Below are 15,472 nucleotides of genomic sequence, written 5' to 3' on the forward strand. Positions count from 1 at the left end.
TTTTATCATAGAATCATAGAATATGCTGAGTTGGAAGGGACTCATCAGGATCATTGATTCCAACTGGCCCGGCACAGGACACCCCAAGAATCACCTTGTGTGCCTGAGAGAATTCTCCAAATGCTTATTGAACTCAGACAGGCTTGGTGTTGTTCCTCTACTTCGTTTAGTTGTCTTTGATCATGTACAGTGTTAGCATCCAGAACACCACACTTGAAGGAGCAAAAAAATAAAAGACTCCACAAATTTATATAGCTCCTGATGCATCAGCTGAGAGGCAGAGCATGTTAACACCTTTCACAATATGAGGAAAATAGTGATTCTGCCTCCAGAAAGAAGCTGATAATTGAACACAGCACTGTACTACTCTGCATAGACATGACAAGTCCAGCTAGCAGAAGCTGGGTAGCTGGATCTCAGTTTCTTCATCTAGCTATGCATGTAAAAAATATTTTGATTGCCTTTTGTATTTTAAAAGTTTTCAGTTTTGACAGTTTTAGATTTCACGGTAGTTCATTTTTAATTTGCAAAAATGGTATGGTTTTTACGTAGCCTGAATTAAAAGAGTTATAATGTTCAGACAAAGTACAATGTCTTGATATTAAATATGATCTAACTGTTGAGCCTTATGTAAACTAACAGGAGCTTTGGGATTTGGCCTGACAATGAATCTGCAAGGCACTTAGCAAAAAGAAAACCCAAACAGTATTAACCATGGAAACAGTAATAATAACTGGTAGTGGAAAAGCAACATAGCCTGGTAATTTTAAAAGCAAGATAATATCAGAGTAGGAGCTACAGGAAGAGCCAAGGGAAAACACAGCTACATTCTAGATCAATCTCAATCAATGTACAATGCATTACAATAACTCTTCCCATTAATTCACAACTAGGAGCACAGTAGAGTACAACACGGTTTAGCTGGATCAAATCAAAGGTTTCTATAATCAGTTATATGACTACAACTGTGGCAAGAACAGGTGTCTACAGAAAAACAATAGTGTAGTCATAAAAACTTCTCTAGTGGGTTTCCCAGACTTCAGTGTCTTGGAGCTCAGACAAGAAGCCTGACATACTTTGTGGATTTTACTCCATCAATTTTCTAATACATTTGCAGACTTTTTAAGTTTTGTGGCAGTGTTCAAACTGTAATAATGACAGAAAGAATGAGCCCTTTCTCTCCTTTTTGAACTATCAGATAGGTTTGATGCTCTAGTTCACACTCTGAAGACTAAAATAAATAAATAAATCCCTATTAATCTTTTCTGCTCCATTCATTACTGTACAGAGCACAGAACAGGACATGTCTTATCTTAGTTGTGCCTTTTTCAGGTTGAAGTCCACGTTGTCACACCTTAACTGGAAGATGCCCAATGCTCTTCATCACTCTTAACACCTCACCTGAATCTTTTCTGGTAATATTAGATCCACATTGAGATGTGAGAATCAGAACTGTATACATCATTCAAGTTGCAGCACAATATGGATTCATCAATAATGGTGATATTAAGATGTTTTTGCTTTGTTCCCTATTCTCTTCCTAATAATTTCTAAATTCTGTTTGTTTATTTGACTGGTACTAAACAGTGAGTTCATTTTTTCACTGATCTGTAATTCAAAGATCACTTTCCTGAACAGTAATAGCTATTCCAGAGTCTTACATAAAATGCATAATATTTCCTTTGTTTTCCTCTTCATCTGCATCACTTGGCTATTATTTTCTCTGAGTTTTATGTATCATTTTAGAATTCAGTTCCTCAATATTGCAATGTCCTTTGAACATCTTTGCAGTCTGCTCCCCATTTTTCTACCACATATTACTTACCATCAGCAGCAAATGCCTTGATTTTTAACTCAAATCTTTAGTAATAATATATATCTACTGCCCACTTTCAACAAAACACAATTTGAAACATAAATAGTAAGTAAAAATAAAAGACAGTTTCATAATTTTATGTTCAGTAAATCACAGATTTTAAACCTGATGATGTGAAACTCTGCTTCTCTCAGTACTTAGAAATTTGGATAACTACAAAATAAACTAAACCCTTTGTCATTACTAAAACACTGCATACGTATGAGACCATCATGTCAAACAATAAAGCTCAGTATTGAAATTCTGAGCCTTTCATAGCAACAGCTGCCTTTAAAAGACATAATGGTTTACGGCACTGAAAGAACAGTAACTGGAAGTACATGATGAAAAAGAACCTAAATTGAGAGAATTGAGGGTTGAGAACTTAAATCATGATGCTGAAGATACCACTGAATTAAATTTTAAAACATTTTTAAAAAATCATCACTAATATATGTACTTGGAGAGTTTCATTCATTATATATTAACTGGCTTCCATGTATATGCCAAAAATCTACTGTTATTTCAACTGTTCATATGGAAAAGAAAAACAATAAAATCACAAGATATCAAATGATTAGAAACTCCAGCAACAACCTGTTTCCTCAGTGCTATGAGAGCTGTCTTCTATACTGAAGTTGCTGCATGTTAGACTTATAGGATTCCTCTAATACAGGTAATTAGCACTGAACCCAATAAATGCACACTAACATTCTGAAATGAAACCTATCCTCCCGAATACACAGGTTAGGTTGGCATGCCTTCTCAGCTATTCCAAGTCTTTGCTTCAGAGGTTAGTGGTGTTTATCCCAAACTTTACCAAGTAGACTGTTGAGTGCACAAAAGCTCTTATTTAGGCTTGCAGATCACAAATGGGCAGTGGAACAAGTAGTCCCTTTAGTTCCCTCACTTACAGAAAAAAAACCCCACCAAACAAGCACATCTGCAGAGAATACGATTGATCTGCGTGGCATTTCAGTGTGCTACAAAAACATGGCAGTGCAGGTAAGAAGTCAATTTTCTAATAGAAGTGTTCTATCCTCCCACTTCTGTACATGACTACAGATAATCCACTGACATAATGAACACTTCCCATAAGTTAAATTACATATCAACATACACAAACATACCTTTTCGCCAGGCAGACCAGCGACACCATCCTGTCCTTTCATGCCCATTTCACCCTACAAAACAAATTGATCAGTTAGAAGTTCTACAGACCTCTGAGGTTAACACAACTACTCAGGTCATATCAGACTCAACAGAAAAGCATCTTCTACCTGCTTTTTTGCTTAGTAATGCAGTCACTGTGGAGGAGGATACCTTACATGTAACACTAAAATCAGACAAAACAAATATATTTTAATACACCTATAATGTCAATTCAGGCATTCATCTGACAAATACTTGCACATCCACATTTCCATAAAAGCAGGTCCACTGATTTTAAAGGAATTCATTGCAACAGTAGAGTGAAACTAAGAGGGCCCATTTTCAATAGATAGACTGTGTTCTACACTGAGAAACCTCAACAAGTAATACAGGTTTGCCTAAAGTCACATGCCCACAATATTTTTAAAAGACGCTATTTAAACTCAGGTCCTCTCTCCCTCCCTTTTACCCTCAGAGAAACCTTACCCCAAACCATAAGCAATCTATAAAAAAATTTTAGTTATAAGAGACAAATGACCAGCTGATCAGGAGAGTTATGGAAGATCCCAGCAGCTGCAAATGGGACCATAAGAATTAAAAATTACATAAGAAAATATCAAACACAGAAATTCTGTTTTAAAATGTGAAGTATAAGGTTTATAAAATTTAAAATAAAAATTGTTTGGATGCTAAAGGAATACAATAAAAGCACTGAAATCATATAGTCTTGATCTAAAAACAAAACTATAACAGTAGGTGTGTCTACTTGGACCAAGAAGAGAACATTCTCTAGCAAACAGAAAATGCTGCAGCCTTTCCTGGAGTAATCCAATTTTTTATAAAGAAAACATCACTTGTTTGAGAAGAAATAACTATCAAGTTGTTGTTTGAGAGAAAGGGTTGCACAAAGAAGCAGAAGAAACACATTTACACAAATAAATGGTTCCTAAAATAGGTTGCAAATCTAGGTTTGGAGCTCAAATCTAAAAGTGTACACCCAAAAGTCGCTGCTGAGGAGTTAGTGCCCAAGATCTCTAAACTTTATAAAGTGCATAACTTCTTAAATAGCAGGATCCTACTGGTAGTAGTTCCAAAGTTCACAAGAGAAACATTAGAAACTGCACAACTCTACCACGTTCCAGCATTTCCATGTCTTCCCTAAGAGCAAGCAGAATGGTTTCCTATCTGGATGACTGTTTCTGCATTTTGCATGAGACTGTCCCCATGTAAAGTGCATAACCATTTCTTAAATTACAACCTAAGTCTCTCCATCAGGTTTAAAGAGATTTTAATTACTGCAGTTATGGTACGATAACATCAGCTAGGTATCTCAGAACTCAGTATCAGAAAACAAACACAGCTCTAAAGCTTTAAAAAACCTCCAAAACAAAAAAAAAAAACCCACTAAAAAAGGAAAAAAAGAGAAACATATAAACCCCCCCTGAAAAATCTGAAAGAGCTTCACAGACAGAATATTGTTGTAGCTTTACCTTTTCAGAGCAAACACAATAACTGTTCTGAAATGAAGTTAACCTTTCTGAAGTTAAGAAAGGAGCAGTAAGATTGTCAAGAAGTACATAAAACCAATATTTTTTATATCCCAGAATCATAAAGGTTAGAAAAAACCTCCAAACTCGAGTCCAACCTTTGACCGAACACCATCATGTCAATTAAACCATAGCACCAAGTGCCAAGTCCATTTGTTTGTTGGACACTTCCAGGGATGGTGACTCCACGACTTCCCTGAGCAGCCTGTTCCAATGACTGACCATATTTTCAGTGAGGACATTCTTCCTGATGTGCAACTTGAACCTTCTGTGGTGCAGCTTGAGGCCATTTCCCCTTGCCCTGTCACTAGCTGTCTGGGAGCAGAGGTTGAACCCCACCTGGCTACAACCTCCTTTCAGGTGATTGTATAGAGTGATAAGGTCACCCCTGAGCCTCCTTTTCTCCACGCTAAACAACCCCAGTTCCCTCAGCCACTTCTTATAAGATTTGTGCTCCAGACCTTTCACCATCTTTGTTGCCCTTCTCTGGAAATGCTCCAGAACCTCAATGTCCTTCTTGTAATGAAGGACCCAAAACTGGACACAGTACTCAAGGTTAGGCCTCACCAGCATCAAGTACAGATCTCTGGTCCTGCTGGCCACATTATTTTTGACGTCATTGGCCCTCTTGGCCACCTGGGCACACTGCTGTCTCATGCTCAGTGGCTGTCGACCAGCACTCCCCAGCCTTTTCCGCCACGCAACTTTCAAACCACTCTGTCCCAGCCTGCAGCGTTGCATGGGGTTGTTCTGGCTGAAGTGCAGGACCCGGCACTTGGCCTTATTGAACCTCATACAATTGGCCTCAATCCATGGATTCAGCTTGTCTAGATCTCTCTGCAGAGCCTTCCTACCTCCCAGCAGATCAACATTCCTGCCCAGCTTAGTGTCATCTGTGAACTTACTGAGCATGCACTCAATCCCCTCATCCAGATCATCAATAAGGACACAGACAGCTCTGTCTCAAAAATAGACCAAAATCCTGTGTTTGTGAACAACATCAATCCACTGCCATTACAAGAAATAAAGAAGTAGGACTGGGCCCTGGTTACCTTATCTAATCACTCACAGAGTGACTCTTTTATCTATGCATGCTCTGTTTCCTTATGCCACTTGCCAGTATTTTGATAGACCAGACCTTCATTACACTCAGCAGTGTATTTTTATACACTGTATAGTCTAAAATTACATAGCCTGCTACACTCCAGGAAGCCTTTAGCCTTACTAGCCAATTAACCAAGGTATGTTTACTCTTCTGTTCCACTAACTGCAGACAGACTCCCCACCTTGAAGACAATTGTTTTCCACTGCAAATTAGATCTGCAAGTTATGCTTCTGTCTTCTAGTTGTGATTTTATTAACCACAGGCTGAAACGTTATAGTTTTTCATGCATTTATGAGTATGAAGGTTAGATACTATTGGTTGTATGACCTCTAACAGAATTCATGTAGGCAGCATGACAGACTAAAACCAAAAACAGAGCGAATGCATTTTTAACTTTTTTTTTCTTAATGACATTTTGTTTTCCTTCTGCAAATCTCAAAGTCCTTCAGAAAAGCGAAGTATATGAAGTATATGATGCCAGAAGAACAACTTCCTAAGGTGTTGAACACTAGTAGTACAATGAGGTACACTCAGTGTAACAACATTCAAAGGTAGAATCAAGAGTCTACTGTTAGGATTTACTAAGAGTACCAGTGAAAATCCTTTTCAACTGAGTACAAAATATTTATTGAGTAAAATACTTAAACCACAGCACATTTTTTCATATTGTGATCTATTGCAAGCAATAGGAGGGCTATTATCATCTTGATGATGTTTGTTTTGGTAAACTCATAAACAGACAGTGTAGAAATTCACTATGCTGAAATTAAAAAGAAAATAAAAATGCTTTTGTCTGTCAACTTTCCATAAAGCTAAGCCAATCTAAATTCTTCAAAAGAGTTTGCAGACAGCAAACATGCTTCTTTTCAAAGTCACCAATCAGCCTTCTATCTGAAGTGGAAACAATTTTGCACATCTGAGACTGCCTGCAATATTACACTTGTGATCATTTTTTTACATGAATGATTCAGAGAGTTTCAAAAGGCTTGACCTTTACCTCTTTTCACCTTGCAGACTTTATTCAATGCATCTGTTTTAGAACTAGAAATTATATGCTAGTTGCAGATACAAAATATAGTCATGGACAGAAAAGACAGAAAACCTAAAGCCCAATGTGATAGAAAGAATGACAAAGTGATAACTAGTTAACAAACTACAGTCCTTTCTCATATAAAACCAAAAACCACTCTTTTAAGAATATATTTTATTTAAACGTTATTTTGTCTCATGTCTATTTACGATATATTTACATTGTAACATGCTGTAGGATTAACTTGCCACAGTAATATTTAATCTAGAAAACACAGTCTACAAGGAATTTTGGAGGAGGAAAATGTTCTCAGCAGGATTCTGTACTAACCAGGTACAGATGATTTTAATAAGAAGATAAAAGCAAATGCAGTTAATAAAGAGAGTAACATTAACATGGCCTAAAGCACACACCACTAGGGCATTGCTCTTGTTTACAACGGGGACATACTAGTTCAGATAAAATGAGTAACATACATCAGTTATCAAAACACTCAACCTTAATCAGGTTTGGTTTGATGAGATTTGATTAAGTAAATCAGCTTTCCCAGTTGTCACCATAGTTATGTGTGCCATAATGTCATGGTTTAACGTCGGCCAGCAACTCAGCCCCACGCAGCCACTCGCTCACTTCCACCCCTCGGTGCAACAGGGGAGAGAATCAGAAGAATGAAAATGAGGAAATTTGTGGGTTGAGATAAAGACAGTTGAACAGGTAAAGTAAAAGCCTCACACACAAGCAAAGCAAAGCAAAGCAAGAAAATCATTCACCCTTTCCATGGGCAGGGAGGTGTTCAGCCATCTCTAGGACAACAGGGCTCCATCATGCATAATGGTGACTAGGGAAGACAAATACCATCACTCCAAACATCCAATGCTTGCTCCTTCTTTTCCCAGCTTTATATTCTGAGCATGACACCATATGGTTTGGGGTATTCCTTTGGTCAGTTGGGGTCAGCTGTCCCAGCTGTATTCCCTCCCAACTCCTTGGGCACCCTCAGCCTCCTCGCTGGTGGACTGGGGTGAGGAGCAGAGAAGGACTTGATGCTGTGCAAGCACTGACCAGCAGTAATAAAAACATCCCTGTGTTACCAATCCTATTTCTAGCACAAACCCAAAACACAGCCCCATACTAGCTACTATGAAGAAAATCAACTCTGTCCCAGCCAAAACCAGTACACAACATAACCAGAAATGTCCAGGTAAAAAAAAGTGTAATATTATCAAGAACGAATAAATAAATTCACATTCAGAGAATATGCCAAGAGAAAGAAAACTCATCCCAAAGGCAGCATCACACCAGGGTTCCTCTGGTACTGTGGGAGCAGCAAGGAGTATAAAGACCAGGAAGCACCATCCCCATTACTCCCAGCAAGAGCCTCCAGATGTGTACTGACCCGTTAACGCAGGGGCTCAGCCTTGCCATGACCTGAGCTGGGTATTGCTGGTTAAACCCCTGTGCCAGGGCTGCCTCTCCTGCTCCACCTTCAACTCTGGAGTGGCCCCACTGGGGAAGCATGACATTCCCCCAAATACTCTGAGCACCTCAGAGAGGTGCCACCATATCCACTTCTCCCTCCGGAAGACTTAAACTGCAATCCTCAGGACTCAGATGAATACTGGAATAGCATATATAATTACATGGAAACAAAGTATACATTTCAGAATTTTTTATAAGAAAAAAATTAAGCTGCATTAGTAATGGTACTTTTCCTTATTACTTTGATAACTTGGATTGTTAGATGGTAAAATATAAGTAGGACTATCCATAAATTCTTACTTTGTAAGCGTGAAGCATTTTCTTCTGCTCACTCTAACAATTTTAGTCTACCAAGTACACTGGCAGCTCCTGACTTTATCATCACTGACAGCCAGCCATATTTTGCCTCTTTTTTTTCTTTTTCATGCATTTTAGCTTTTAAGTCCCTATCAGGGACCTCTGCAACAAAAACTGGACCAGAAAGGAACCATGCTCAACCTAATACAATAGATATGCAGAATCAGGTGGATTGGGTTTTAAGAGGAAAGTCAGAGGAGCAGGAAAGGAGTTCTCCAGGAGTTCTTTTTGCTTATTGTTCTATTACAAATATTTTACTAGGGCAATAATATATTGCATAAACTTACCTCTACCAATCCTTAAATAGCTTTTTAATGTCTTTTTCCTTGAGTAAAATTTAAATTAGTGAAGTTGAACAGCAATAAACTTCTCTATGGTATGCATCAACAGCCATTTTAATATTTGAAACCACTCTGCCTCTGGCTTTTTGTTCCCTACTGTACTTACAGTATTAACCAATGACCTATTAACAGAGCTTGGAATGGCTTAATGTTATATCAAACTATTTCATTCTGTTCAGATTTCAGTTTAAAATCTTTTGTGGGTACTAAGTTTGCTTAAAAGAAATAAAAACAGAAAACGTAGTTACTTTTTTAGCCTCCTTGAGAGAGAAAAATCAGTTTATATATTCAATGTATATGTAATCATTCCAATTACAGTGATCCATATTCTGTCTTTCTGCGGAATTTCTACATATTGAGGACAAAACAGAACCTTCATATCTTTATCAAAATACATTTGCTAACAACTAATATATTTTTAAGACCCTGAATAGCTATATACCATGCTGAAGTAGTAGAAATTTCTTCTAAAACAGAAAACATGGTAAATTTCTCACTCATCCCAGCAGAAGAGGAAACTCAGCTTCACAGCTCAGATATCAAAATGTGTTAAATCACAGGAGACTTCCACCTGATTTGTGTCCACTTGCAACTTGTGAAATACACTGTGCTAAGAATCAAGCTGCCATGAGAATAACATAGGATATTATGCAAGGATAGCCCGAATTGTACTCGACTGCTGTTGCGTCTCAGCTTTCATCCCATGAGAAGAAGCTGTCAAGCAGTCCAAACTTGTGTTTCAAGGGCAGAGATCAGCAAACAAAGTCTGTCCAGATGACTTTTTCAGTTTTAATTATTCAGAAATTAAAGAACAGGAGGTGGCCCCTTGCTGCAGAAGCTGATCTCCCAGCTAATAAAATCCTACAGAGCAAACTGACTACTTTACTCCTGAAGCACTGGAGATAATATTTTTGAGTGAAGAACTGTCCTCATGAAGCCATAATGTAAAGCCAGGTTCAGAGGCACTAAGATGAGCCAAGAGTACAGGAAGAAAGTGGAAACAGGCTAATAATTATATTTAACATGCCCGAAAAAGGATTATCAGGTACTTTGTACCTGGTGATAGCTTAGATATTCCTGAACAGTCTGACCTTAGGGAAAAACTGTGTTAGACTGAAGAGAAAGGCAATTTTGAGGGGTTTGAATATAGCCTAACACCAACTTGTATATGTAGAGACTTTCTTGCCAATCTCATAGCAACAAAAAAGGACACATAAATTCAGTCATGCAATTAATTACAGTGAATGAAAATTTGGAACGAGATAAAGTAAAATAAAAGGATAGGGATTATTGTGCTGAAAAAGATAATATCAATAGATACAGAAATTTCCTAGAAAATAAGGTAAAAAATTATATTTTCACTTGGATACTGCCACTGCAAGGACATATAAATATATGTAAATATAAATTTACATATATAGTTAGTTGGATGCCTATAGTAATATGATTTGGAAGCAAAAGAAAATAAAATAAGAAGCTGAACACAAGCAAAGGGGGAAACATAGGTTTAAGAACCACACACAACCTACAGAAATCCCATTTTTTTGTGACTGGGCAAAGTCACCAAGAAGCTGCCTATTTAATGTATAACATATTACAAAACATCCAACCAGAGTTTGTTAGTTTCCTTTGCATAATCTGAAAATAAATCATGTATCCTGCATGTCTGGAATGTTCTGGAGTCTGCCTCTCCAGGTCTAATTATTGATGTAACATGGCCATCATTGAGAGTGAGTGTTACCGAAAACTGCAGAAATGCAGAGGGGAACAAAAATGGTACTAAAACCTCAGAGAATATTGCAGTCAGCTCCATCATGGTAGGCACTACTCAACAAAGGATTTGTTTGCTCCCAGAGGTCAACAGTGAGCCAGTCTTATTGATCACAGCAGTAATGTGCCCTCCATCCACACCCGACATCCTTCCCCTCTTAACACAAAACACCCCACTGCAAAGCTCCCACTGCAAAGTTAGGAACTGACAAGTACAGGTCAATTATAAGGAAGGTTCAAATTAAGCAGCTTTCTACCTGTTTGCTCTACTATTCCAGACTTAACCCTGCTGGTTCATTCAATTTTTTGAAATGACATTGATAAATGTCAATATACCACCTTTAGGCTAAAATGTTGAATGCAGCAGGGTTCATTGACTTTTGGGTGGTTTTTGAATCCATGCAATGAGGATTTCTTTGTAAAATGAATGGGAGAACAGAACCAGAGGTGATTACAGGTACATACATGCTTTATTTAGAGGTACTATGCTTAGCATGATAAATACTGCTAATTGGCTGGGAGACTAAATGGTAAAGAAATCAGACTTGAGAAGTCTCCTTTCCCATCTTAGTAGCAATAATAGCCTAAATGCATCAGGTCAGGAACAGAAGAGCAGTTTTCCAAATAAATGCTAGGAAACTCCCTACATTGGTAACATAGGCTAACACTAAAACTTGACAATTGTTCCATACACTCAGCAAGTGTATAGAATCAGCAAAAATTTGTGATTAATTCTGAACATTGACAGCCATCCTTCTAGATTCACCTGGACTATAGAAACTAATATGACTTAACTTTTTTTTCCACCTAAAGATACAGCTTGTATCAAAAGTGAAATACGCACTGGAGGGGAGCAGCTGTGGGGGGGCAATATACTGTCAAGGAATTTACTTAATTTCAACCAACTGTGTAGATAAGCCCTCCCAGAACTGAATCCTTTTCAGCCAGGTACTGCAGTCCTAGGAACAGCGCTGCCTGTCTTAACAAACTATTTCAGATCACATATTTAACGGTGTGCTGTGAGGTAGGATGCTGGGTTAGGACACTTCCATCCTAACCTGTGGATTCTAAGTATCTTCCTCTCACACTGCATTCCCTGAATTCATTTCCTATCCCCCTGTCTTTCTGGGTGATTTGCAATAGTTTATTCAAGTTGCCCCCTCTATTAGCACAAGGAAAACACATTCCTAGACATGTCCTAATTCAGCATCCTCCAAAAAAATTTAGGGAATGGAGTGTGAAGGGAAAACATCTGATATGCTGACTTTTATTATTAAGAAATCCTCAAGCTACACAAACAAGAATGTCATGGTAAGCGTTAGAGAAAAATTCAGAATAGGCCCAAAGGAAGGAGCACTGACTGGCCACTCCTAAGGACTTGCCAATGTCAGGTCCCTCTCTCTTCATGATTAACAAAGTTTCAGGTATGACTGTTGTCAAAGAATACAGTGAGAGCATATTGGTGAATTCATACCCTCCTACTGATGATTGCAAGGATGAATCCACCACACAGGATTCTGTCCATCAGCAGTGATGTACACACATGAATGGAAAAATCCTTGTTAGACTACATACATGACTTCTTTTATTTTTTGATAAGGGGAACAGGCAATATGGAATGCTAGCAGGGTTGGTGTAAGGGAGGGGTTCGAGCATACTGAAGTCTTGAAACCATGACACCATTGAAAGCTCAGCAAAAACCAGTATTTACTACCAACATTTTGCCAACAAAATTAACAAACCCAAAAGGGAGGAAGGAGGAGAGAAATAAGCCCCCAGCATGACCTCCCCAGTTACCCAGCTGTTGCCCATAAAGTTATCTTACCGGCCTAGCATTACCTAATTACCCATAGCAGAACTGCATCCTTGGAGAGTCAGCAAGTTCACAAACTGGCAGGCGTCCCTGCCAAAGGCAACGTTGTCCTTGAGGTAAAGCTAGCTCCCCTCCAAGAAAGCACTATCTGCTTTTATACAATTAACTGAGTGACCTCAGCCTAGGCAGGAGTGGTCATCACCGCCCAGCCAGAGGCCCTCCATCCCACCCCCTGGTTATGTAAGTGCATCTCCTCTGCGCACGCGTGGCTTTCCCTGCACCTGCGTACTGCACTCAAGGGGTCTTTTCCAAATGAGTCTGGGGGTGTCCTTCATCACTACAGTCTTCAGTCTCTCCTTCAAGCGACCTTGGAGGATGATTAGCCAATCACAGAACACCAATTAAAACAGTTTATACAAGAAGCTCTCTCTCCAAGGACAAGGTACCCGTTTATCAATACTTGTTGTCTTATAACTTGGCAGGGAAAGAACAAAACTTTTACAGTTCTCTGGGCCAAACACAGACCAAAAGTATCAGCATAAATTCACCCTGATACAGTTGGGTAGGCATGTGCTTCCCATACCAGTAAACTGTGTTCCATAGAGTTGATGAGGTGACCCCAAAGTGAGACAGTTGTAAGCTGCCTGGCAGGAAGCCCACATGCAGAACCAAGCACTGTGCATAGGGAAATTCCTTTTAAGGATTAACAAAATACATATAGTACTATTTAAGAAAGATAATCCAAAGACAAAGATTTGAAAGAAAGAATTCAACTGATATTTTACCTTTTCTCCTTTTTCTCCTTTCTGGCCTGGCAAACCAGATACTCCTGGCAATCCTGCTTCTCCCTTATTTTTAAAGAAATAAAAAAGGCAATAAAGCAGATCTAAAATATATTTGGTTCAGTTTCCTGTCTTTGTCACAAAAGCCTAATAAAAGCAAATGACTCAATAAATACAGTGCAACACCCAGGAGAAGGATTAAAAGAAAACAAAGATGTAGAATATAATTTATTCTCAAATCAAAACATTTACACTAAATATAATGCCTAAATATAATTCTCATTTTTACCATGGTACTTTTTGGGTGTATATTCAAACAGCCAAACCACATAGACATCTCTAAATTAACTAAATCTAAAATTTACTGCTGTTAAATTGGGAAATATAATGTAAGTACATTACAATACTACAAACCCGTAAGATTTTTTCATAACAAAAAAAAAAAAGAAAAGGCCACTATTCTTTATACCTAGCAGGATTAAACAGCATGATACACTAAAAAGCAATAGGAAAACTTCATACTTTGTTTGGAAAGCAGTGGCATCTCTCTCCAGATTCTTGCTGCATTCCTGGAAGCGTGTATATTTTGCTGGCATGAGCAGTTGCTGGTGACAAGGTTGTAGCAAGTAACTTTTCCTCACGTGGGCACTAAAATAAAAAGATTTCTGATTTTTGGTCCACTTTAGTTAATAGATAAATAGGATCAAAACACTAGTTTTATTAAAACCTCCTGTTTTAATACTCCTGTACACGCCATATGAAAAGCCACAACAATTGCCAAGCAGAGAAAAGAGATGTAATAAAATGAATTCTAGATATTCTGATCCTTCTATTCTGAAGTCAATGCCAGTTAAAACTGATAAGACTGTCCCAATTTCTTCCAAAAGAGTCCAGAGAGAGCAATAAAATGTCCCAAAATGAGAAGTAGTGAAACAGAAAATGCCCATAGGGAAAAAAAAAGACAGTACTTCTCAGTCTCATCCTGTCCTTCCCCCCACCCCAAAATGCAAAATGTAAGAGTGAGTGCAAAGGAAAATTCCATAATTTTTTTTTAATTAAATACTTCAGACATACATAGTTTGGAAAGAAACCATAAAAGCCCTGAAGCCAATATTCACCTGTCTTCAACTCCTGAGAACTGAGCCAACCTCAAGATATACTACAGGATAAGCCAACAGAACCTGATAAATTTCAGAAGCTCTCATTAAGATGTAATGAGTTTTCCTTCAAGCCTTCTGTCAAAGAAATTCCCACAGGATTTACTACTTAGTGAAGAAATTTGTATCTAAGTATAAATTCCTTCCCTTCCATTACTGAAAATGTAGCCATTATAACTGGTAAGGAAGTCATGAAACAATAAATCAGAAATTGTAATGCTGGTTTCAATATGGAAGTCATTAACAAGTAGCCCACCATCTCTTACATCTTAAACGTAAGACATACAAATGAAACTGATGGTGTTTTTAGCTATATAGCTGAATCAATGTTTAAGATGTTATTAATAAAGCCTATTGTTGAGCTTTTTGTGTTCATATGATTAGGGTTTGTTTTGTTCGTGCTTTTTTTGCTGCTGTGTCATAACTGATAAATAAATTGTATTTCCACGCACCAAGTGGAACCTACAGAAATTTCATCCATTTCACTTTTCCATGAGCTTATACATTCAAGAGAAAGCCTGCACTGTTATCAGGAATATATTTAGAAATATATTTGAACAACAAATTACTATTTAAAATTAAAATTTCCCCCAGAAATTAGATCCAGTCTCTTCCATGCTTCTGAGCACCCATCAGTGGTCAGTTCCCACAGTGTTCTGCTCCTCTCTTCTTGAGCAGCTTTCTCTCTCCTTTCCAGGTATGCTTTTCTCCTATCTCTTTTTTTGAATGGAATCAATCAGTCCTTCTGCATCCTCTGGGGGTTTTTTGCTGACTACAGGCTCAGTGGTGATGGTACTCCCCACTGTCCCAGATGAGCCTGATCTTACCAACTACTTACAATTAGTACAACCAATATTTTAACATTTTTCCTTTCTGAGTTTTTTTTGTGTTTTTTTTTTCTTTTTCAAATAGGCTAGATTGCAGGTGTAACTGTTTTGCTCAACTTAAAGCATTTCTATAATTCTAGTGTCTTCCAGTTTACACTGATTCTGTCTATCAAAACAAGAGGGAAAAGTGAACCATTTAAACTAAATTAGTATTTTCCCTTAAACAACATATACATCTCAGCACGTGCGTTACAAAG

General features: G+C 38.0%; 1 protein-coding gene across 6 annotated transcripts in view; it reads right to left on the reverse strand.

The window, feature by feature from the left end:
* Positions 1–15,472, reverse strand: part of COL19A1 (collagen type XIX alpha 1 chain) — a 190,276-nt gene that overhangs the window by 138,615 nt on the left and 36,189 nt on the right. For all 6 annotated transcript variants that reach the window (XM_027697963.1, XM_027697971.1, XM_027697943.1 and 3 more), the window contains exons 8-10: positions 13,754–13,879; positions 13,235–13,297; positions 2,986–3,039 (exon numbers count right to left, since the gene is read on the reverse strand). In XM_027697963.1, the coding sequence (XP_027553764.1) occupies positions 2,986–3,039; positions 13,235–13,297; positions 13,754–13,879 (243 nt within the window). The remainder of the gene's footprint in view (positions 1–2,985; positions 3,040–13,234; positions 13,298–13,753; positions 13,880–15,472) is intronic.

The sequence above is a fragment of the Neopelma chrysocephalum genome, unplaced genomic scaffold (assembly GCF_003984885.1).
Source record: "Neopelma chrysocephalum unplaced genomic scaffold, ASM398488v2 Primary Assembly neopelma1_23b, whole genome shotgun sequence".
NCBI lineage: Eukaryota > Metazoa > Chordata > Aves > Passeriformes > Pipridae > Neopelma > Neopelma chrysocephalum.